The sequence below is a fragment of the Aquarana catesbeiana genome, linkage group LG01 (assembly GCF_042186555.1).
Source record: "Aquarana catesbeiana isolate 2022-GZ linkage group LG01, ASM4218655v1, whole genome shotgun sequence".
NCBI lineage: Eukaryota > Metazoa > Chordata > Amphibia > Anura > Ranidae > Aquarana > Aquarana catesbeiana.
Window position 1 is genome coordinate 420,311,402 of NC_133324.1, and position 25,793 is coordinate 420,337,194.

The 25,793-nt window shown below is 36.1% G+C and overlaps 1 protein-coding gene across 11 annotated transcripts in view; it reads right to left on the reverse strand.

Annotated features, from left to right (window-relative positions):
• The window catches only part of NFIB (nuclear factor I B), a 595,118-nt gene that overhangs the window by 255,451 nt on the left and 313,874 nt on the right, over positions 1-25,793 (reverse strand). For 7 of the 11 annotated variants that reach the window (XM_073635597.1, XM_073635538.1, XM_073635590.1 and 4 more), the window contains one exon: positions 17,165-17,696. In XM_073635597.1, coding sequence (XP_073491698.1) covers positions 17,165-17,696 — 532 coding nt within the window. Of the gene's footprint in view, positions 1-17,164; positions 17,697-17,994; positions 18,164-23,888; positions 24,016-24,371; positions 24,811-25,793 lie in introns of those variants that run through there. The other 4 variants (XM_073635555.1, XM_073635615.1, XM_073635574.1 and 1 more) reach the window with 4 other exon arrangements.

Here is a 25,793-nt window from a genome sequence, read left to right on the forward strand (position 1 = left end):
TTTTTTTTATTATTTCCATTTGCAAATGATTGGGTATTCGACGTTATCACAGGTTCACCTGATTTACTATCATTCACTTTGCAAAGTAAACAGCCTCTACTTAAGTAAACCAACCCCAGAGTTTCTTGCCCACATCATGGCCAAGCATTGTCATATTTATTATAGCATGTAAAATAACCTCTTTACAGTTTTATTTTATTCTAAAATGTATTTATAACTTCAAACCAACTTAATAACATGTGTACATTCCTGAACCTGCACCTTCCGTTTGGTTTGTCAATTGTTACTGCAATTCTGCACAAACATAACAGCAACAAGAACAGTCAGGTGAAGATGGATATTCTATCTATAAGGAACTAAATTTATGGACAGCGAATATAGTAATAACCTATTATTATAATCAATATAATAACATATTCATATAATAATAGCGTTAATAGCACTCTGCTGGCTTCAGGATTTACACACAATTGTAATGCACATTGCTGTTCACAAATGTTTGGTATGGCCAGGTTAGCACTAAGGCTGCAGCAAGTGCTAGTGGACATGTTTTTTATTGGAAACAATTCCCAGGGTCACAATTTAAAGTGTGCGGCTTTTTGTCCCAGTAAGTGTGGTGAGTAAGTGTTTATTACTGATTGTTAAAGACAAGGCGTACATTTAAAACTATGTGAAAAGCAGCAATGGAAGCACACCGCCTACATTAAGGATGGAATATTTTTCTTGTTCTTGCTTAGCTAAATACATTTTAGACCCCAGCTATTTCCTTCATAGACAGCACATGAACTGCTTCAGCTTCCACAATTGCATGCATAAAACATGAACAGTAAATTAAGCTGTTGTCAACACACAACAAATCTTTGCTCTCCCCTAACCACAAAAGACCAAATAATCATGTTATACATGTAAAAAAAATGACCCTTGTCAATACACTGTTGAATAGGGCAATTTAGGTCATGTGTAGGCTTCACTCAGCTGTGACAGTTGCTCCTGGAGCAATAATCAAAACACTCATTCTTTTGATTGATGCTAAAACACTGACACAAGCAGTAATAAAGTAATTATTTACCCTGGTCTTGCATCAAAGCATGTTATGCAAAAGACCAGCATGGACTTTGTCATGCAGCTACCACTTGTCTGCCTTCACATCAGCAGAAATAAAACTAGCATATCTGTTTAATTTAATAAGGAGGAAGTATAAAGTTCAGTAACTTGCGCTCTGTGGTCGAGTTACTCTATGCATTTTAACATCCATGCCACCAAGAAAAGTTTTGGTTAACCGTCAAAGCACGTTTCCCAAGATGGTATTTACCAAGTTTATTCTGGCCCTATTCGCAGGCACTTAAACACCTAGCCTCATAACTAAACAGCAGTTAAAGCAACCCTGTCATTAAAAAACTCCAAATAGGTATACCTGCAAAAGAAGAATGTAAATACCTACCTTTCCTGCTGCCGACAAAACCGGAATTCTTTTATGACAAATCCTCCGCTGAAGACTGCTGGAAAACCAAGACTTCCAGAAGTGTCTTATCTCCTAGGTCCCCACAGTGTTCAGAAGTTCCTCTCACTGACCTCCATGTCACTTATATATCTTATGGTGACTAAGGAAATAAACACTTCTGGAAGTGTAAGTTTACAGGGGACTTCAGCAGTGAATTTTTCTAAAATAACATGCCATTCTGGTGACATGGGCAGGAGGAAAGGTAATTATTAACAATCTTCTAAAGTAGGTATACCTGTTTGTATTTTGCTAGCCCTAGTATATACAGCCACATTGGAGGAAAGATACTTATGGGCCATAGACCGATGTGGAGGGTCTATATAACATAATGGGCTGTGTAACGTGTTAGAGCTACATATTCATGGAAAAAAACGACTACAGTAACAACCCCAGAGAGCTCTCTAAGAACACCAGTATTCATTTCTAAAACATAATCACTAAAAAGAAGTTTAAAGAGCAATGGGACAGTTAAAAATACATGGTATTGTAATATAATAAGGAGCTGCTGAATCATTGCTATCCCTTATAATTATTAAGGACCAAGTGAAGTTGCCTTCTATGACCCCACTAGGGTCCACCAAACCAAATGTCGACAACGTACATACTCATAAAGTGATATGAATGGACATAGAGGTACAATACATGACATACAGCAGCACACAGGACACACTGCACAAACATTATACCTAGGCATACAGTGCCATTTTTATGCATCACCACTTTGCTATCCATCTACCATTACTGTAAATTATCTTGTCATTGTGCAATTTCACTCTACAGTGCATGGAACACTTTACAGCCATGCAATGTACATTAAGGCCTCAAGCACACTGGACATTGGCTGTTTCTTCTAGACACATTTTCTTCCTGGAAGCAGCGTTTTGGCAGAAAAAAAGCCTGACACATGCAAATGCACGTAATTTATTCTGGCCACTGAAATGAACTAACGCTCAAGCGCTAAACGCGCCTAGTGTTAATGCACATTTAGACACGTTTACACAAATTAAGTGTTTTTTCTGGAAAAACGCTGCTACTCCTGGACATGCTGGCAGTGGGGTTGTTTTTTTGCCTCTAAACTCCTCTAACTGCCTATGTGTGCATAAACACATAGGCTAACATACAGGGAAGAGAAAATTAGAAAAAATGTCAGACCCCCTAAAAGCAGAGTTAAAAAAGCCCAGTGTGCATGAGGCCATACTTAAAGTGGTTGTAAAGGCAGAAAGTTTTTTTATCTTAATGAATTCTATGCATTAAGATAAAAAGCCTTCTGTGTGCAGCAGCCCCACTCAGCCCCCCTAATACTTACCTGAGGTCCCTCTCTGTCCAGCGATGTCCACGAGTGTCTCAGCTGACCGAGTTTCACCTTCCTGATTGGCTAAGACACAGCAGCGGCACCACTGGCTCCCGCTACTGTCAATCAAAGTCAGCTAGACAATCAGGAGAGAGAGGGGGCAGGGGCGGGCTGGGACTCCGTGTCTGAATGGACACAGGGAGCTGTGACTCAGCTCGGATGCCCCCATAGCAAGCTGCTTGCTGTGGGGGCACTAAACAGGAGGGAGGGGCCAGGATCACAGAAGAGGCACCCGAGAAGAGGGGGATCTGGGCTGCTCTGTGCAAATCCACAACAACAGAGCAGGTAAGTATAACATGCTTGTTATTTTTAAAGGAAAAAAAAAAACAAGACTTTACAATCACTTTAACTCTGCACAGACAGAGTGCTATGTATAATATATTCTACACTATTCCACTGCATAAACTGTGCTGTACGGTTTACCTGTATACACTGTACAGTCTATGCTGTGCCACTGCAGTACATGGGATCTCAACCAGTGGCATGTGTACAACATGAGTTAATTCCAAAAGGTTCAGGGGCATTGTTATGTTTATTTTAACAAAGTCTTTACTTAACTATTAATAAATAATATATTAAAACAATATTGGTGAGTCTTTAAAGATTTAAAGTGTTACTAAACCCACAGCAGTAAAATGAGTCTGTATACGCAGTAAAGCAGCCTTTTTATACTCACTGTGGAACCTAAGGGGTTAATCCTCTCCATTGTGTAAAAAGGCTGTTTGATCCTGTCTCCTCTGATCATCTCCTTCTTCCAGAGTCTAGGGGACAAGCTGCACATGCTCATTTTGGTGTGAATTTCTAGAGAGTTTTTTTTTTCTTGGGAGAGTGTGTATGATCAGCACAGAGCCAATTTAGCACTGTCTAGACAGAGGGGCAAGGGTCCTGCAGCCTCACAAGACAACCAGGGGAGAATGAAAACTCCTCCTGTAAACTTTAACCAGACACTGATAGAAGTCACAAGACTGCTCTAACCGCTGATGAGAAAGTTTATATTTACTAAAACTATTGCATTTCCATGTTCTGCGTACTGTGGGAGACCAGATATTGTGGATGTCGGGTCCTGGGTTTAGTAACACTTTAAGTGTATGCTTACAAAACCATTGAGGGTCTATTATAGTTAGTTTAAGTAATGAAGAGAAAGGGGATTATGCTCTGCTTTAAGAACCTTAGTATACCTAAATTTTATGTAAATTTATAGAGGAAAAAAGCCCTTTTAGATATTCTCTAAATATGGCGATGAGGACACTAAGGGGGTTATTTACTAAAGGAAAATCCACTTTGCACTGCAAGTGCATTTGAAAGTGCACTGAAAGTGCACTTGGAAGTGCAGTCACTGTAGATCCGAGGAGGGACATGCAAGGAAAATAAAAAAAACGCATTTTAGCTTTTTAGCAAATGATTGGATGATAAAATCAGCAGCGCTTCCCCTCGTTTCAGATCTACCCCTTAGATTTACAGCGATTGCACTTCCAAGTGCACTTTCAGTGCAAAGTGGATTTGCCTTTCGTAAATAACCCCCCAAGTGCAATAGTGCCAAAATATTTCACTAAGGTCATGGCTGATTTCCTCTGCCACAGATCTAAAATACTGAATGGTGAATGCTCACTGTCTGCATGCCTTGGTCAGACCTTTGTTCACTTTAGGCGGTTACAGAAGTAAGATAAAAGAAAAAAATGATTTAACCCATTAGCACGGCACTAATCTACTGGTCCATGCACTGATCTACTGGCCTCTAACTATACCATATTCTTATCCACATTCCTATTCTGTTATTGTCAATCAATGTATATCTTCCCTGAATAATTCAGATGTTTATACTGTTTCTCCCATCACTCTGTTATAGGTGAACTAATTAATGAATGATTTTTCATCATATCTTTGCAGAGAAGAACCAAGGAGTTAAGCTATGAAAAAAATCCCTCGTTTATTCTCCTATAGGGAACAGCAATTTAAAATGGCCATAATGCATGACAAGGTTTTACTTAATACTTGTAATCATTACAAGGTTGATATTTTGACAACTTAATTCCTAGCCCAGCAAGTATTTGAAGGTTGCTAAATGCTGCTATCCTTTATTACCTGATTTGAACAAATAGTCACCAGATGTGTTGAAACGTGCTATCTGGAGCTTTCTGCCATTCCAGATTCTCTTGTGTTTTTATTATTATTCCTTTGCTCATAATGCCTTGAAATCCAATTGACCGTTTTACTTAGCATCTCCCACTGCGATCTTGATCTCAAATCTGCGGTATGATTTTTTTTTTGCCACATGTGTTAAATTAGGAGCATGTCTGGGGGTAAAAAGTAGATTAATTCTAGGACCTAATGATGTGTTTGTTAGCGCTAAGAAGTCATTTCAAATGTACCAAAAAAGGATTAATGCAGCATAACAAGTCATTTTAATCCCTAAAAGACCAGTGATCCTCATATTAATATAAGCCGCTTTCACTCCCTATTTGGTCTCTGTAAATAGAACAGAAAATGTTGTGCGATATACATAAATCATTGAGCAAAATATTTTGGTTGGTCTGCAAATACAGCACTTGAAGTAATATAAGAGCAGCCAAGTTAGACAGTTAGATATACAGCACTTATACAAATATTTAATACAAACATATGTGTACCATTTTAAGATTATGCAAATTTTTTGAAGACAGTAATTGAGGAGCTAGCGTTTTCTGCTTATATATGGAGTGCTGAAAAATGTCTTCCAAGCCTGCACAGGCCTCTGTATAGATTATTTTCTTTCTTTCCTGTCCTCATATGGAGGATTTCAGCAACAATTTTAGTTCATGGCAGTAATTACATTGAATTCTTTCCCGCTGCCCTAAACGCTTGCAAATGTGTGGAAATCAATGAAGCTTGCAACCAACTCTTCCATACAGTAAGCTTATTTTATGCAGACATATAGAGTACAATGACCTCTGATGAATTAATGGTTTTGCTGCTTTCCAGGTGTGCTAGAAATGCTGTAGTACATGGCTGCTCCATAAAAAATAACCAGTAGATAAATCCAGTTTCTTCAATAAAATATCAATAACAGTCAGGTATAATAACAAACTTGTAGTGCCTTACCTGGGATTTTCTTCTTCAGTGAGGAATTTATGGGTAAAACTGTACAGCATCTCTAAAAAGATTTTTTTTTTTTTTTAAAAAGCCACCCAAAGCACAAGAGATGGGTTATACCTGTTGCTGTGTTGTAAAATATGCTCAAGCTTTATAAAAGTAACAATATCATTACTAAAAGCGATCTTTTTATAATGCTATTGAATTCTGACCCAGCCATTTGCAAGAGCTTTGAGAGAATTGGGAAGTTGTCCTTTATAAACTGTAATAACTGTGAGGATTTATTGGGGTAGATTTATTAAAATTGGAGAGTGCAAAATCAGGTGCAGCTCTGCTTCCAATCAGCTTCCAGTTCTTTTCTTTGTCAAAGTTAAAGTTAGAAGCTGATTGGCTACCGTGCACAGCTGCAACAGGTTTTGCACTCTCCAGTTTTAGTAATTCAACCGCAATAAATACTAAAATACAACCTGGTTTACACTCATCTCACAAATTCAGTTGCCATGAATAGTACAATATTATAAATGGTAAACTAGCAAGACTTTGTAAGGCATATCTGTAGGTATGGCTTGGGATATAAGTGGAATTTGAGTCATATATTGATAGCATACAAGCACCAGAAAGTTTGTAAATGTGTTACAGCCCTATGTGCATGATACCCTATAGAGGTAAGCAACAAAGTGGTGAAATATATTCCCAAGAGTGTTTTTTAACATTTCTGCATCCAGGGTTCAGGTGTTCAAATTTTCAGTAACATACATGAGTATATTAGCAGGGGGACAATAGATGAGAACATCCAATATATTTCAACATAGCCACACCTTTCATACCAACTGTCTGCACCCTTAAAAGTTGGCAGTTGCCCATACAAGGACTACTTATCAGTGCAAAAGTTTTAAATTCCTAGATTGTAAGCTCTAACGAGAGCAGGGCCCTCTGATTCCTCCTGTATTAGGCCTCGTTCACACCATGATGCAGAGATGTCAGTTTTTCTGTACGTGTTCTGCAAGGGCACAATAAACAATTGTTCTCAAGGTGCCCTGTTCACGCCACAACGTGCAGATTTTTTTCTGCGCAGGAATCTGCAACATGTATACAGTTTTCTGCACAGGAAAAAAAAAATCACATGACATCAACATTAGTGTGAACGGGGCACATAACTGACATGCAAGAAAACTGATATCAACATGCATAAAAATGAGCAGGGCCCTCTGATTCCTCCTGTATTGAATTATATCGTAAGTGTACTGTCTGTCCTAACGTTAAAGCACTGCGCAAACTGTTGGCGCTATATAAATCCTGTATAATAATAATAAAAACTGACTGAAACACGCATGAAAACTGATGTGAACTGATGTCCCTGCAAGTGAAATCTGCATGCTTTTCTCATGCAGGTATGGTGTGAATGAGACCTTAAATTGTATTGTAACTATACCGTCTGCCCTCATGTTGTAAAGCACTGCGCAAACTGTCATTATTAATAATAAAACAAACTCTCTTTGCTAAGTCTGCATATATACTTTATACATTGCCCATAATAACCAGATTTATCTTTTTATTTGAAAATGCTTCACAAAAGAAGAAAAAACATTTAGACATTGGTAGATTACTATAGGCAATACAAAAGTTTACCTTTCAAACAGCACTTTTATATTTATTAATTAACGAATAAATGATTAATATTCATGATAATTAATTTATATTATTTATTATATAGTATTAATTAAGGCTCAATGTAACAATTTTGTTTTGGAACCATGTACTTAACATACATACGGAGAGTGCATTAAGCAATTACTTCTCACATTAGCAAAATTACAGGTGTTATCCCTTTCACTTCATTAACATACTTCTTGGCATTTTTCACACTGTAATTATAATTTGTTTTAATTTATTAACACTGAAACAACAGGTCTTCTTTTTAAAGCTACAGAACTCTAAACTTTGTGGCACTTAAGAGATTTATGACTGGGTCACAGAAAAGGCAGAGAGCCAAAGAGGTGAAATGAAGTCTCCTCCTAAGAAGCTGGAAATCCTCTTGACACCTCTTGTGCCAATTTGTCCCTATTACTGTCAGCAAACAAAAGTAACAAGTAGAGTCAGACCACATCAAACAGAAGACGGGGCCCCTCCCGAGGGATTGCTTGAGAGCCACTGGTGTGTAAAGCCATGGCTGAGGCCTACTTGTCAGCTGTAACCACAAAAGATTCAGAGGGAAAACAGTGACACCAGCAAACAAAAGGAGAGTTCAAATGGCTGCCAGGCGTCCCCTGACCCAGACATCTATAGAGGTCAGGGGATTCAGGTAGCAAATTGGCCTGGGCAGTCCGGTTACTGCCCTTGTAAATGAATTGTTTTAACAAATCAGCTCTGGTCAATTAAACCTAACACTGCATCACTCAGCAGGGGTTCCTGACATTTAAGGCCAGGAGCGAAGGCAAAACTCGTAAAACAAGGGTTTTTCTTTACTATGGCAGAACAAATTTACAACAATCTGCCCAGAGACGGCATAAATGTCAAAATACACAAGGCTGTCCTCAACTCTAAGCATTCCCTTTTGTTTCTTTTTTTTTTTTTTTTCTTGAAATCCTTTTAGAGCTGACTAAAAAGGCACCTACGAACAGTAGATTGAAAATTACTGCTGGAAACAATTAATTTGGTGTTTTTGAGGTTCAACCACAAACCAAAGTTGAAGATGAATGTAGAATTTCAATGGGCCGGGTTGTTTATTCTGGAGTACTGCTTCTGTCTTCAAATGGCTCTGCTCATGTAATCCAAAACTGGTTAACCCTTTTAGGAGCTACTACAGAAAAATATGTAAACCAGATCATATAAAATACATACAGATTGATATACCATAATAGAGGCCTATTGAAAGGCTGATTTTTGAAGGCAATTGTGTTTGTAATTATAAATATAACAGGGGGGTTACAAGATACATTTCCAGTCGAAAAAATAAATCCATTGAATTAGTTGAAAAAAATGTTCTGGTTCGTAGGAAAATTGTTGAAATTGCAGATATGTGTATCGATGTTGTTTATCTTGAGGGACACGTTACTGCATCTGCATGGTAAATTGAGCCATGTATGGCCTTGCCAATACCACCGGAAGACAAACTTCGACTGAGAAATCGAAGGAGCCGGGTGGAAAAAAGTCAGCTGAACAGTGACTGGAGTTAATTTGCTGCAGTCACTGTTCTGCAGGTGCCGGCTGTCAGAATACAAGAGCCTGCAGAAAGAGTTTTGCCATCCAGGCTTTTTATCATAGATGGGGGATCCATACAATCTTTACATGTATGGCCAATTTATGGCAAAAATTCTCAAAAAGTCTTTTTGTACAGGTCACATATGTTCCATAAACTTAGAAAAAGAATCTATGCTTACTGGAGAATAGTTTTATGATAATCCTGAAATTTGATGGGTCTTAGTGCATATGTAAAGTGCAATATTTTTTTTTTTTACTGACTAGCCTAATTACTCTAAGGAGCTGCAAGGATTTATGGATTTATTTAACAATGCACACATCATCACAACCATTCAAAATGCCTCAAAATAGCATGTATAATGCTGTGTTTCCACAAACACAATGTATGCATAGAATACGAACACATCTTCCCCTTTCCCTGAGCCATGGGAATTTTCAAAAATTTCTTACCTAAAGTAACCATTGTTTAAAACATGCTCAATTGATGAAAAGAATGAGGACACCTACAAACCAGGAAAGAAGGACCCCCCCCCCTCATTTTTTTTCTCAGTTAAATTATGTCAAGCACGTGTCAATAAAGACAGTGGTAGGCTGCAACTTATGATTCCCCCAACAGCTGCTTTGCTCCTGGGAGCCTTCATTGTTCTATTATATATCATTATGAGGTGTCTGGGACAGCAGGGCCACCACCAGCCAATGAGGGAAGAAGCAAACTTTCACATTATTTGAAGCAATCAAGTTCACTAGACACTCTAGTAGTGCTAAAAATGTCAGATTCTCCTAAATATTTTACAGTAAATGTATCTACGGCTAAACCTTGATTCCTTAGCAAACAATAATATACATTTATAACTATTACATATGCATTTAATGGCGTGTCTTTTCCAATAACAATAATAGACAAAGATGGATACATCTGTTCTATCAGTGTGAAGGTCATGTTGACTCTTTCACAAAAGGTGGCAGGGTGCTTTACTACCTGCACAATATACAACCTGCCTTCCGCTTGTTTAAATGGATCCTCAAAGCTACTGATTGTGTCGGAACCAAGAAAAAGTCTACAGCATATCATGAACTCTTTAAAACAAGATTTTTGTTTTTAATCCATAAGCAACATTCAGCTCTAAGCATGTCATCTCTATCATGCTGGACAGATAATATCAATTTTCAGGTGAAACATAAGAAGTTTCTTTCCAACTTCCATATAATGGTGGTTAAAAACAACTGTTAAACAAGATATTTAATTTAGTTCTACAGTCAGTAAAAAGAAATATATATACCTTTAATGTGTGACCAATGTAATTAGCATACAGACCAAGATAACCCAAAATCAAAGAGGAGGGATATTGGAAACCATGTTTTTTTCCACTACTGTGACTTTCAATTAAAAGCACAGCATAAAAAGGATGTTTATTCATTTAATTTGTCAAAATTATTATATTCTATTATTATTTTAAGTAATACTTGAGGTCTATTTATATTATATATGGCACTGTAATAATTTTTTTAAACTGCAAACAAAAGTGTGAATATCCAATGTTCTGCCTTAGCAAATAAAAAAATAAAAACATGTGTCTTGTTAAAATTGTTTCTTATACTATAACTGCTTAACTGCTTAGCCTGTATGTAGAACTTAATACCTCATTGTACAGAAATTGTTGATATGTATATACTATATATATATATATATATATATATATATATATATATATATATATATATACATATATATATTGTATGGTAACTGTACTGTCTGCCTGTTCATGTTGTAAAGCGTTGCGCAAACTGTTGGCACTATATACCGTAAATCCTGTATAATAATAGTAACAATATATATATATCCCTTCTAGATTGTAAGCTCTAACGAGCAGGGCCCTCTGGTCCCTCCTGTATTGATTTGTATTGTAAGTGTACTGTCTGCCCTCATGTTGTAAAGCGCTGCGCAAACTATATATATATATAATAATAATAATTTTATATATATATATATATATATATATATATATATATATATATATATATATATATATATATATAATTATTATTTTTTTTTTTTTTAATTTAATCTATACAAATGTATTTTTTCAGTCGCCATAACAAATGAACTCTTTATAAAAACAATTAAACAGGCCTGAAATTATTTTTGCCATCCTGCATTTCTCTTATTTATAGAGTATATGTAGGAATGTATTACCTACACGGTGATATAACTAACAATGTAACTAATGACTGTGCTGTGCCTTGCTAAATTTCCAATGCAGAAGAGAAAAAAAAACTTGAGTCATAAAATTGGGCGTAATATTGTCTGCTTTTCCCTTGTGATTCAAGCTGCCACCTTTTTTTTTTCTACAGGGATGGGAACTGGAAGCCCCAAAATGTAGGCAGCTAATAGCTTTCTATTCCCTAGCAAGAAACGGGTGCCAGGCTACCGCAATTGACAGCTGGGCCCTGTGTGTCTCACAGTTGCCACTCAGTCTGCCACATGGCCCTGGGAGCATAGCGATTGAACAGAGAAGGCTCCACAAGCATCTAAAAAAAAAAAAAAAGAATCTCACATACTCCAAGCTCCCCTACTATTCAGTGCCAGCATTTCATTATTTTAGACCTTGCTTTAGGCTTGCTGTACTGATTTATTGATCCAGCATTATTCATACATTCATACTCAATGCCTATGCTTCCCTTTTACCTCAAAGCTTTGGCTGACTAAACATCTCTTGTGCAGATTGACTGGTTGAGGCTACATTTACAGCTTTGTTATTAAGCACTAATTGGCACAAAAGTATTTCCCGTTTTAACCATTTACACAACAGTATACATTTGATGCCTTTAGGAAATACCATAGAGTCTATGTGGGATGCATCCCAGGCATATCCCTCTGCACAACATGTGTCCCTGTCTGTCCCTTCTCACAATTCCCTCCTGAGAGCTGAGATCCTCACCTACTGTCACCATCTGGACCCTGTGTAGTGTTGTTTGACTACACATAATGTTCCTTTCAGATCTAACATGCTGCAAAATACACATGAGATAAAGAAGATAAGCAAAGGGGAAAACGAACTGAACTATTTGTTTATTCCTTCTTCCAAAGAATAAAGCAGAACCTGGGGATTCTTGTTAGTTATAAATGATATAAAAATATATAGAGCAATAAACTTTATCTTTTTTTTTCTCTACTACTTTATTGTTGCAAATCATTTCAGCTAAAACATTTTATGATGCTCAAGTCATTTTCAGCAAACTAAACATATAATTCCTATTTTTTCATCAACAAAAATATTTTACAGGCCTCTCCCCATCTTTTCATATGTTCACCAATGCCGACTCTGTACATACAACCAACTCTGTTTGTCATATAGATCTAGCTGAATATTATCTCCAAACGTAACGTAAATATCAGTAATGTCCATCAATCCTGCCATTCTATCAATGAGTAAAAACAAAAAATGCCTACAGTATTTGAATACTTTAGAATCATAAAGTCTGGTATTGGGTAACAATTCCACATGCAAGATGTGCCACCTTAACTGTTATATCCCATATACATGCATGCAATGAGATCATCCCTCACCTTAATATTAATTAGGAAATACAAGAGTCTTTTATCAACATTACTAAACCAATTAATTGACCCTATTCAATTTTTAGCTGTCTGAGATATTATGGAGATCATCCTATTAGTTCATTAGTCCCCCTGAAAGCCGTACAATCTTTATGGTATCTTTATAACATTTGTCAGTCCTAACATAAACTGCTACCTGCAGTTTTACATAACTATAGTGCAAAATTTCAGTATAAAATAAATAAAAATGTATAAAACTAAAACAAAAGAAAACTTATGAAATGATATTACCAAATGAGAGCTGCACTGTGCCACATTCTAATACTGAACAAAAATACCAAATCAAAAAGTCAACCTAAACATAACTTTGGCATAGATTCTCCAAAATTGGCGGAACACAAAAACTTTTTATTACAGAATATCATGTGTAATGGAACAGCAATATTCAGATTTTCATCTGCACACTTATATGAAGACATCTCTCTGACCTTGCTGTTTCTTTTTCTGTGGGAGGGACCAAAACATACAGGACCAAAGGCTTTCTTCATTATCTGAAAACAAATTTCTGGCTTTCAGTGTAATATGCTATATGTCCTTCTAGCTAACAATCGGTGTTAAATACCATTATTTAAGACACATAAAAATATATTTAATGCGCAAACACACGCTTGTGCACACACATGCACATTGTAATGTATGTGTGCCTGTATATATGCACAAAAAACAGGCACACAAGTACATGCATATTAGACACACATACATCTACAGAGACAAAGAGGCATTCAAGGCAGTGATTCTCCCTGAAACAAGCACGTAAAGCAGCTTTCATTCTGTGATTGTCAAAAACTTTACAATTTGCCCACTGCAATGCGGATGCCAACCAACGAATCAAAGGCATTCAGAAGCTAGACAAAGAGGGGCTGATGCCAACCTCGGTGCCAGTGGCAACCATTATTGGCATCATGCAGATTCTCTGTCTTTTTTTGTACTCTTGGCACTTGACAAACAAAATGGCGGATCTTGATGAAACAGTCTACAGCAGAGGGAGAAAAAAAAGCAGTGAATAAATATATTAAAGGAAAAACTGGAGGAAAATCTCTAGATAAAAAAGAAATACTAGAAATTTACTGTCTGCGTCTTCCAGTGATTATATGCTGAATTATATCTAGATAAAGTGCTAAGTATTTTTTCTATACGGTCGATAATTGTATACATGCATGAAAAGCGGTCTGGATTTTATATCAGTAGAAAGTTTCTTAAATTCTTCCATGAAAAATCTCAGCACACACTGGCATTAATGCTTAACTCCAAACATGCTGCATTTGGTGATAGAAATATAATCTGTCAATGTTTACCATAAAAAGATGCTTCTTGTGGTAAAAGTCTATGGAGTGTAGAATCTTAAGAATTGGATGGGCAAACTGTAATACCAAAGTTGATAACATCCGATTTGCTGAGCATTATAAATCATCGGATGATCATTAAAGAACACAGATTATTGACTTTGCTATTTCTGGAAATTGTCAATATATTGAAGCATTGCTCTGTACTGCATTGCGGATGCCAACCAACGAATCACAGGCCTTCTGAGCTAAACAAAGAGGGGCTCATGCCAATCCTAATGCCACTGCCAACCAACACTGGCATTCAAGCTATCCTTCCTCTGCATGCCATCTAAAAAAAAAAAAAAACACACACACGTGCACTCATTGATTCAGCCACGTTGTTTGAATTAATGGATTTAAACAAACTGTTTTATAAGAAAGTGACATTACATTTTTATTGTAGCATATTTTAAGAATATCAGCCATTAGCCAATAAATTATAGTATTACAGTAAAGATTACCACAATTTTATAACACACATATGCAAGAGCCTGCAAACTAAATATATTTATGTCATTAAAAAAAACAATACAACCTCACATATCATGTGACATTATTTGTACCTGTCAAACAATGTAACTGGGAGTTTCTGAAACTGACAACATATTCTTAAGGTATTTAAATGGGAATAAACAATAAGTTTCACTACAAAATCAGGTAAATCATCCCACTAGCTTTAAGTACAAGCATTTTGTTTTTTTTATGCTTCAAAACATAGATGACTCTGATGTAACTAATTTCAGTTTGTCTCAGAATATTTTTATTTTTTTGGTAGCGCTATACAAATTCCTGATCTGTCATTTTATTTAACTCATTGGATCTTACTCTTGTAAATAAATATAAATATCTTCAGCTTTGGACAACATAACTGGGGTTGGTCGAATATGAAGAAGCTGAAAACGCTGTTGATTTAATACTTTTTTCCTATAATTTAATACTTTTTTTTACTAGAATTTATACTTTTTTTCCATTCTTGACAGTTTACAACAATGCAACTTAACCACTCAGACTGATAAAATAGCCAATTGGAACTAAAACTTCTCTTTCAACTTTTGCTCAGTGCTGTTAAAGTGTGTGTGAATGTGTTCAATACTGCAAAAGAAAAAAAAAAAAGAAAAATGGACGTAAACTAAGGAGCACAAGCCAAATTTGACCACTGTCTTCGTAAGACAGGCCAGTGAAAAGCAGTTCAGATACTCGCGGTCTCTATTTATCTACACACATCAATGGCAATGTTCTTATAAAAATGCTACAAGAAATATTTGGTGAATGAATATTAAGGGAAGGTGGTAAACCCACTAGGATCTACTTTCCTGTTGTGACCAACTGGAGGAAAGTGGTGTAATTTAACCACAGAGCGATTCAAAGATTGTATCATAATGTTTCCCAGTGCTGACTTTAAGAAAAAGTCAGTAAGGTTTCACACAGCTTCTCCTTAAGTTAGCCCATCATATTTTTGTTGCCTGGATTGTGGCTTGCCATATGTCATTACCATTATGGCGGAACCTCTGCTGATATTTTTTAGCAAAACCAAAAATGTGTTAACTGCATTTTTCCTGATATGTAACACTGAAACCTGGCACAAACTCAGGCTTCAATAAGCAAAATCTCTCAGAGGCACCAACCATTTTTTTATGATTGTCAAAGCCCTTTATACCTCCACACCTTATGGCTTGTATTGTTACGGGCCTGTATATCCAATATGAAGTTTGTCTTTCAGACACTACCCATTACAAAAGCTCCTATTCACTCACCCCACAGAAAAAAAAGAAAAAAAAAAGCTAAAGTACAACAAAGCACAAAGTACCACAGCTACCTGCTAGCAGTTAAGAAAAACAAAGTGAATTAAACCAAGTGTAGGAATCATCCAGGTTATTTGAGGCTCTTCTACCTCACTGCTCTGTGCTCATATTACAAATAACAAAGCAAGAGGGGACTTCAACTTACGAAACTTTGTTCTTTCCACTTCAGTTCTTATACAGCACAAGCACGCGGCTAACTAAATAATCAAGCGAATGAAAGCTCCATATTCAAATATTACACTAGAAAATATGTGCAAAGGCTCAACACATATAGTCATTTGTCAAATCGTTAATAAGAATGCTTTAAACAGCTCATTAAGGCACTAATAAGAACATTCATTTAGGTGTGAATAATAACTGTGGGGCATACTGAGTGACTACAGTAAGTGAAAGCTGTCTAGGTTATAAAGGTGTTGTAACACAATCAAAACCAAGTGTCAAAAGCTGTACCATGAAGTTCATGCATTGCAAAAAAACCCCACAAAAAACAAGATAATAAAACATATAAGAAAAAGAAAATGAATAGCTGTAATGGAATTTTGCAAATATAAGTAAAACCAACAATTGAAAGGTAACGCAATTTGCCTCTGAGCTGCTCCCCATATTTAAAATATTGATTAAGTATATATAGGACTATCAATTCTGAAATAACATGCACTCTTTATCAAAGTTGGAATTTCACTTTTGTCATTTAAAATAACAAGCTGAAAATCCTGCAAAATTCACCACCTACCTGCCTACAAGCACATATGAACTATAGACATATTTACTGGACTGGTTCCTCATAAAATTAGATTGTTACAACCGTTTCTTAATATAGCAAGCCACATTGCAAACATAGAATACGCTACCAGACTAGCAAACATTACTAGTAGAGTAGAAGTGTTTAAAGGCATACACAAGTGCAAGGTCCAACATTACAGGCAGAATAAAATACAATGCTAAAATACCTGCAGAATAAAATACAACGCTAAAATACCTGCAGAATAAAATACAATGCACCATTAGCCAATCATATAAGAATACTGAATTTAATAACATAAACTGCTTTTCTAGGATGCATCCCCCCTCTCAATGCTAACACAAACAGGTGCAATATTTCAAAGCATATATTTGGCCCATGCTTGAAAGCTGAAGCTTCAACTCAGTCGTCAATCTTTTTGGCGCTCTATACATCTATATGGACCTATATTTTTAAACACAATCATACTATTTCTGTAAACAAAAAAGTTGTGTGTGCAGAAAAACTTTTTAAATAATTACAGTTGGCAAGCCAACATTACTATTGATCCTTACCTTGGTCCTGAACATAATACGCCAAGAACAAATCAAGTTCCTTGACCGATACAGTTATATGATGTGGCTGGACGCAAAGTGCTGGGTTTGTGCAGTGCGGTGATTTGACGAGCCGTTCCCCGTCCGTACTTTCCAGGGGGATACCTTTAAAAAGGATGACCATGACCAGATCCAGACGCCAGACTTTGTCGGCCTGTCGCAGACAATCGATCCTCCGGATCTTGCCTTTCTGGTCTGGGTTTGATAGTACACAGCAGGGGTGCTTCTTCCCAGTCACGGTGAGCACAAAATCCTCCCGGTACTCCTGGCGGATGTCTTTGCGTAGCTTGGCTAGCAGCCTGGACGCCCATTTCTGCTTGATTTCTGGCTTCTCGCTCAAAAGCTCATCCTTGACTGCCCTCTCCTCATCCTTCGACATTCGCTTTTCGTGTTTTTTGAAGTACTTGCGCTTACGGGCTTGGAGGTTGAACCATGTATAGGCGATTGCACGGACATGTGGAAGAAGAGCCTCAATAAATGGATGGAACTCATCCTACAGGAAGAGATATAAATATAGTAAAGAATAGCAACTGAATTTTTATGTAACAAAACTAAATAAAAACTGTGACATTTTTTCTTTTGAATGGAACTATATATATATATATATATATATATATATATATATATATATATACACAGTTGCAAGGTGGACTGAAATATAAATATATTGATGTTCAAAGTACTAATGTCTTTGAAGCAGAATATACTTTAAAAGTGACCCAGCACTAGACCCAGCCTAGCGTATAGATCTTTCTATCCAGCCTGCTCATTTTGCTGACACCATGAAGTACCATTATTGCATGCTTGTATCGTTTTTTCATCCACAAAGAACACTACACAGTTAAAAAAACAGGATGCAGAGATGTTCAGGAGACAGCAGCAGATGCCACAGTTCATTTCTTCTCTTGGTGGCACAGGGAAACAAAGCAGAGCTACAAGCTCTGTGCAATACCACTCAATTCCCGCTTTCAGAGCATGCTCTCAGCAAGAGTCTGCTAATGGTACAAGGAGCATGCGCTATTAAGCTTGATCCATTTTCTAATCTGAGCAGACAGGCAATCTTGCACTAAGGCATTACCGTTCCAATGATGTAACAAGCCAAATGGGTCTTATGGAAGCAATAGTGTGGAAACAACTGACTTTCATAGGTATATGTTTAAATTCTTCAAATTATTTACTTCACTATTTTATTATTATCTTTCTACAGATAAAGAAAAAAAAAGAATACCTCCAGAAACAATCAAGGCCTCTCTATTGCTAATAACCCAAGCTAATTGGTAAGATAATATTACTTCTCGTTCCTATGGGACAGAATTAAAGTGATGTACTTGTTATGAGTAGAAAGGCTTCCAGTAGGGATAGGGAACCTATTAACACTATTTGACTTCTTGCTAATTTAATTCTAAACCTAAAACTATCAAAGTGCAAGCCTAGATTTAACCAAAACTACATGTAAAAAAATGTAACTGCTGAAACAGCTCGAGCCATAAGGCGTTCCTATCCTAATCTCTTTAGGCCTCTACCTTTAACTTACATAATATCTTGCAGAGCTGTCCGATGAGAGTATACGGTGTATATAGGCAGCGCTACTCTCCCACATGTCCTAGTGCCAAAATAGCATTTTGCACAAAATCTATCTGTGCCTCCCATTAGACTGTGCATCCGTTCAAAATTTACCACATGTAGACAATGAAAAACAGCAACTTGGCACGCAGATGACATTCACCATGCTCCTGTGAACGGTGACATTATGAGTGCACCACTGGTCAGAGATTTGTGCAAGCTATGCAGTTTTTAATTTTTAATCAAAAACTCCTAAAATATAATATTGCTAAGCTTAAATGATTTGCAATGTCACTATTGGCATCATGCTATGCCAAGAAAGGCTTTATAGCTGTAAAGACACATGGGTGTCTTATTAAGTAAAGTTCAAACAGAGAATAAACATGTAGCATGACTCTACGTGGACATAGCTACAATGTAATACAGTATGGGGCTGATTCACCGCAGGTGTCATTTCACCCAAGCCCTGTTTTCAATGGAAAGTCATCTTGTAATAAACCAGATCCAATGAAAATCTATGTTGTAATTCTATTTAATGTTTATGTTAGGTAAAACTAAGTTATTGTGTTGAAATATCCCTGCATAGTCTTTTAAAAATGTCTAAGCTACAAAAGTATTACTAACAAGTAAGTAAATAAGCAAATTTTTCATGAATGGATTAAAGGGTGTTTCTTTCATAGTTACCTCTCCCCAAAAAGCAAACATACTTTTCATTGTTGAAATTAAGAATCTGCTGTGAAAGTATGAAGCTGAACTTAAAAGGCAAAATCTTTGCCTCTCATTTTACTGACTGCAAAAGTACAGCGGAAGAGTATTCATTCCAAAATATTAGTCACAGTGAATAGCCACAATACCAAAAGATTCATTTCTTAACATCACAAATATTAGCTGTCGCCTAATCAATAAAGAATATCAGGGTAGCAGTTGAACTTGTTTAGAATGAATACAAGATTGAATTAATGAATGAATATACATAAGCAACATACACATCAAAACTATATGACACCAGATATCAAAGGAATGTGGAGGAAATCATGCAACTGATCAATATTTTTACATAAAACCAAGCCACTCTATCTCTGCTGTACTCAGGATTAGGCCAGAGAAGGAGTTAAAATACAATCTGTTCTTTCTGTGGGAAGGGCACAGTATTTCAAGTAATCAACAGATCTACCTTCTTACTTAACCTTTACACTCCCAATTTAATATGTGAGACACCAATTTCCATGAAAAGCTATAAAAGCAAAGGTTGTACAGCTACAGGTAATAACATCACTGACAGCAATGTGTTGTGGTGCAAAAAAAAAAAAATATATATATATAGATATATATATATATCTATATATATCTATATAGATCTATCTATCTATCTATCTATCTATCTATCTATCTATCTATCTATCTATCTATCTATCTATCTATCTATCTATCTATCTATCTATCTATCTAGGTCTAAAGATATATATATCTATATATATCTATATATATATAGATATATATATAGTACAGTCAATCACCAATTGTGCACCAAGAAATGAAAAATAGACTCGGGAAAACCAGTTAATGTTACATTCCATAAATTCAAAGATATATATATATATATATATATATATATATATATATATATATATATATATATATATATATATTTATATATAAATATGTTTGTATACTGTATACATATTAAATATATATATACATATTTTGAGAATTTTCAAATAAACTTTTATTTATTTGTGTAAAAAGTTTGTGTTTGTGGCTACCGAAATGTATCAAAGGCTTGCACTGAACTGTTGTTATACTTACCTGGATGTCTTCAATAGAAGTTAGGAAAAAAAGTGCATTCTACCCTGTAAAGTTAAGCATGTTAAAAAATGACCCTATGTTGTACATCATAAGCGGATTTATTCGGCATATAATTTCTTCACAGAAGCACTACTTGCCAAAGAAACGGATCTGGTAAAACTTATCTAAGATGGAAGAACTAATGGGAAAATGTATAGGCCCTTCTGCCAAACTTGCTGATGGCAAAGATCTGTGACTATACTTCCACTTTCTCTCTACAACACTAAAGTGTCGCCATATTAGGAAAAAAAACATATTTTTTTTGCCAATATCAACTTTCTTTTCTAAATGTTGATTTTCTGTTGTAGCATATGTACAGATCTTTTAGATTTTCCTTAAACTGTTGCATAAACTGTTGGTGCTATATAAATATTGTATTATAATATTAATAATAAATACAAAAAAAAAAATATATATATATATATATATATATATATATATATATATATATATATATATATATATTAATTTATAACAGATTTGAAAACCTTTGCGAAGTATGATTTATGTAAATATGCAAATGTTTACAAATGCACTCACCTAAAAAAATGTTGGCACTTTCGATTTCCACAAGGCTACCAAACATGCAAAAGTAGCCTACCTTTCAAAAGGTCATGGTCAAGTTTAACTTTCAAAGGGGACGCTAGGATACCACATGAAACAGTATAGCAGGATAAAATTCTGTGCGCAAACGTAATTTTCGGATTAAACCTTAATTCTCTGCTTAAATTAATTAAAATAATCAATAATGAGTTAAACCATGAAAAAACTTCAAAAATAACTGTAAAAGTCATTTTAATCATAAACTATATTTTTGCAGGGAAAATGTATCAAACGCAAAAAATAATTCTAAATGATATATATAAACACAAGACCTGCCAGAAAGTTCAAAGCCATATATCACACCTTGTCGTACTCATAACTCGGAAATATCCACTTTTATATGAATGCAACTTCATGCAAAAGGAAGACCATAAAATTAATTATATATATGTATTTTATATATATATATATCTATATCTATAGATAAACATATCTATATATATATAGATATATATCTATCTATATATCTATATAGATATATATAGATATATATCTATATATATATAAAAATATATATATAGATATATATACACATACATTTACATGATATGAATTATGTGCATAATGTTAGTACAGTCTCAATCATTATATCCAAAAAAATTACATTATTAAAAATGTTAAATACATTTTTAGAGGAAAAATATGAATGTAATTTTTGTTGACTTTTATGCTAAATATATATATATATATATATATATATATATATATATATATATATATATATATATATATATATATATATATATATATATATCATTCATTCCAAATATTTGTACAAGGATGGCAGCTCTATATTAAAAAGCTATTTAAGAAAACTATTTAGAGCAATGGCTGCAATTTTCTTATTACCAAATTTTTATAAATTTATATCTAGAGAACATATAAAAAAAATAGGAAGCATAAGGAATGGGAATGCTGACCTATACATGCACAGGTGCAAATTGTCCCTAAATAACTTCAGAAGATGCCAGTACCCGAAACACTTTCTGACTAAAATACATGTAGTCACTCAAACTCACATGCCAAACAAAATATAAACAGTACAAAAAGTGTCAGCCAAAAAAAACTACAGGACTGCATCCAATCACTGGAAAAGCTTTATCGCTGTCTTCATCTTTAATTACAGTTTGCAAATGCCTCAGTATATTTGTGTGGCGATGTTTTACATATCTAACATCACTTAAATGCTAATTAATTTGGAAATTTTAGCATACGTCTAAACTCCTAAACATTACAGAAAAATAAGCATACTATCCCAAGAATTACATGAAGTTCATTCATTAGTGTTATTATTATTTTTTTCCTAAGCTAAGAATGGCCTTCCCAAATTTCTATAGTACGACCTGTTCTGTTACTCTACGCACCAAAATTAGAATAATATTTCTTGTGGCATCTCCTTCCCAAAATCCATAATAAAACAATCAGCCCTAGATTTTTTTTACAAATGTACTTAACTTACAGAATGCATTTTAATTGTTATCTACATTTTTTTAAAAAGGGTAAACCTGATGCAGAATAAAATATAAAAGCAGGTAATATGCAATATTTTGGTTCTGTTAAAGAGAAACTTGCCCTACAATATACTATACATCATTTCCATGGAAAATTTTACGAATGCAGGTGATACAACTTTAAGTAAAAAAAATGCTCAATGGAAATAGTTAATGTGAACAAAATAAGTAAATAAATAAAACAATTAAATAAAAAAAGTCAACTGCAAGGGAATAATGCAATGCATATGTTATTTTACAATGGAAAAAATATATATATACTGTATATAAAAAGATGATGTTACTAATGTTCTGACAGCAGTATACAAGCCTATACATGAGACTGCTGCGTCCCTTTTTTAAATTTATTTGTAATTTCCCTTTTTTAACAATATTTTTTTTTTCATCATCTAAAAATAAATAATATTGAGGTTTCAAAGTGACTGTATTATTATAATATTATTGTAAGGTTAAAGCTATGTTTTGGTATTACTGCATGTGCTCATCATACTCCAACCACAGAGCCAAACTTAGCTTTGCACAAGCATGGGATTTCTATATAACAAATCCTGGATGGAAAGAATAATAGGGACTATTAGAGTGTAAGCTCTTGTGAGCAGGGCCCTTCTAAAGTGTTGTGCACTCTATAAATCCTGTATAATAATAAATAATAAGAAGAATGATGATAATGAGAGTGGTGATAATAATATAAGAAGAAGCAGCAGAGGAATGATGAGAATGATAATGATAATAGGAATAAGAATAAAAGAAGAAGAAGAAAATGATGATGATGACGATAATAATAAGAATAAAATAAGAAGAAGAAGAATGATGATAATAATAATAAATAAGAAGAAGAATGATGATATCAATAATAATAAATAAGAAGAATGATAATAATCAATAAGAAGAAGAAGAAGAAGAAGAATGACATTGATGATAATAATAAGAAGAATGATAATAATACTAATAAATAATAAGAAGAATGATGATAATAATATATAATAAGAAGAACGATGATAATAATAATAAATAATAAGAAGAACGATGATGGTGACAATACTAATAGATCCATTGGTGAGTGGTGTCAGGTTAGGACATGGGGTTGCTGTGATTTGTAGGGACACCTAAGGACTGGAGGTCCCTGTATATTGAACATGGGGTCCCTGTCCTATGTGTGTCACCTGGAATCTTTCCGTCTCCATCCCATCCCAGGACTGTATTTTCCTAGTGATAGCTCCCTATGAGAGAAGTGGAGGCAGCAGGCAGTGATAAGGAGAGGAAAGTTTCCTGTGTCGCTATGTCCCTGTGTCGTCCATGTGAGCGCTGTGGAAGAAGTTGGGCAGCCCGGACAGACGCGGCCCCTACCAGGAGCATGGAACGTTCCCCGGGTGCACTGAGCACACCGGGTGGGTAGGTACCATGTGTAGGCACACGGGGGGGGGGTCATAGGTGCCCTGGGATGGTTCCCCCCCTGTATAAGACAATAGGTGTGCAGAGGACGGTTATGTAGCCGCTATACAGAGGAAGGTGTCAGTTAGAGAGTGGAAGTTGTCCGTCCATAGACTTAGAGGTGACTACTTGTTGTAGGAGTTGTCACCTGCGGGGACCCGGCCGGCGCTGCCCTGACACACACACACACACACACACACACACGTCCAGTATACCTGAGTGAGGCAGATAGGAGAATACATCATGGCTTGGCTCGCTCGGCTCCTCTCTACACTTCTCCAAGGGGGGGAGATCACCTCATGGTGGTCCGGAGCTGTATGGGGCAGATGGGGAGACGTGGTGAGGTCCGGCTATAAGGCTGCTGACCGGGGAGAGGTGTACATAGCAGAGCGGGCTCCGGAGATGGATGGCTCTGCACTCCTAACGTCCTCCTCTCCTCTCCTCTCTTCTCCTCTCCTCTCCTCACTCTCTCACTCCCTCTCTTCCGCTCACTCAAACTCGCACCGGTTACACCCTCTGCACTGTTTCAGCTTTCCAAATCACACTTAAGGATTTCGCATTTTTTTATTATTATTATTATTTAATTACACAATCAAGGAGACACACTCCTCCCCCTGGTGCGCCGTGTGCTCCTCGCCTATATGTTCCTCCGCCCCTTCTCATGCCCACGGCTCGCGGGGTACCGGCACCCTGCCGGGAGAGGAGGGGTTAACTACTCGGGGAGAGGAGGAGGAGGAGGAAGAAGGCTGCCCGAACCCAACATCGTCCTCTCATTCCTCACATCGGCCTGCAACTCACTACAAGGCACGGGCTGTGCCTACACTGCCAACCATACAATGTGGACTATATAATACACTGGCACCCTCCTATACACCATACAATGTGCTCTACCCACACTGAGGACTATATAATACACTGGCACCTTCCTATACACCATACAATGTGCTCTACCCACACTGAGGACTATATAATACACTGGCACCCTCCTATACACCATACAATGTACTCTACCCACACTGAGGACTATATAATACACTGGCACCTTCCTATACACCATACAATGTGCTCTACCCACACTGAGGACTATATAATACACTGGCACCTTCCTATACACCATACAATGTGCTCTACCCACACTGAGGACTATATAATACACTGGCACCCTCCTATACACCATACAATGTACTCTACCCACACTGAGGACTATATAATACACTGGCACCCTCCTATACACCATATAATGTACTCTACCCACACTGCCAACCTCCTATACACCATACAATGTGTTCTACCCACACTGAGGACTATATAATACACTGGCACCCTCCTATACACCATACAATGTACTCTACCCACACTGAGGACTATATAATACACTGGCACCCTCCTATACACCATATAATGTACTCTACCCACACTGCCAACCTCCTATACACCATACAATGTGCTCTATCCACACTGAGGACTATATAATACACTGGCACCCTCCTATACACCATACAATGTACTCTACCCACACTGAGGACTATATAATACACTGGCACCCTCCTATACACCATATAATGTACTCTACCCACACTGCCAACCTCCTATACACCATACAATGTGTTCTACCCACACTGAGGACTATATAATAC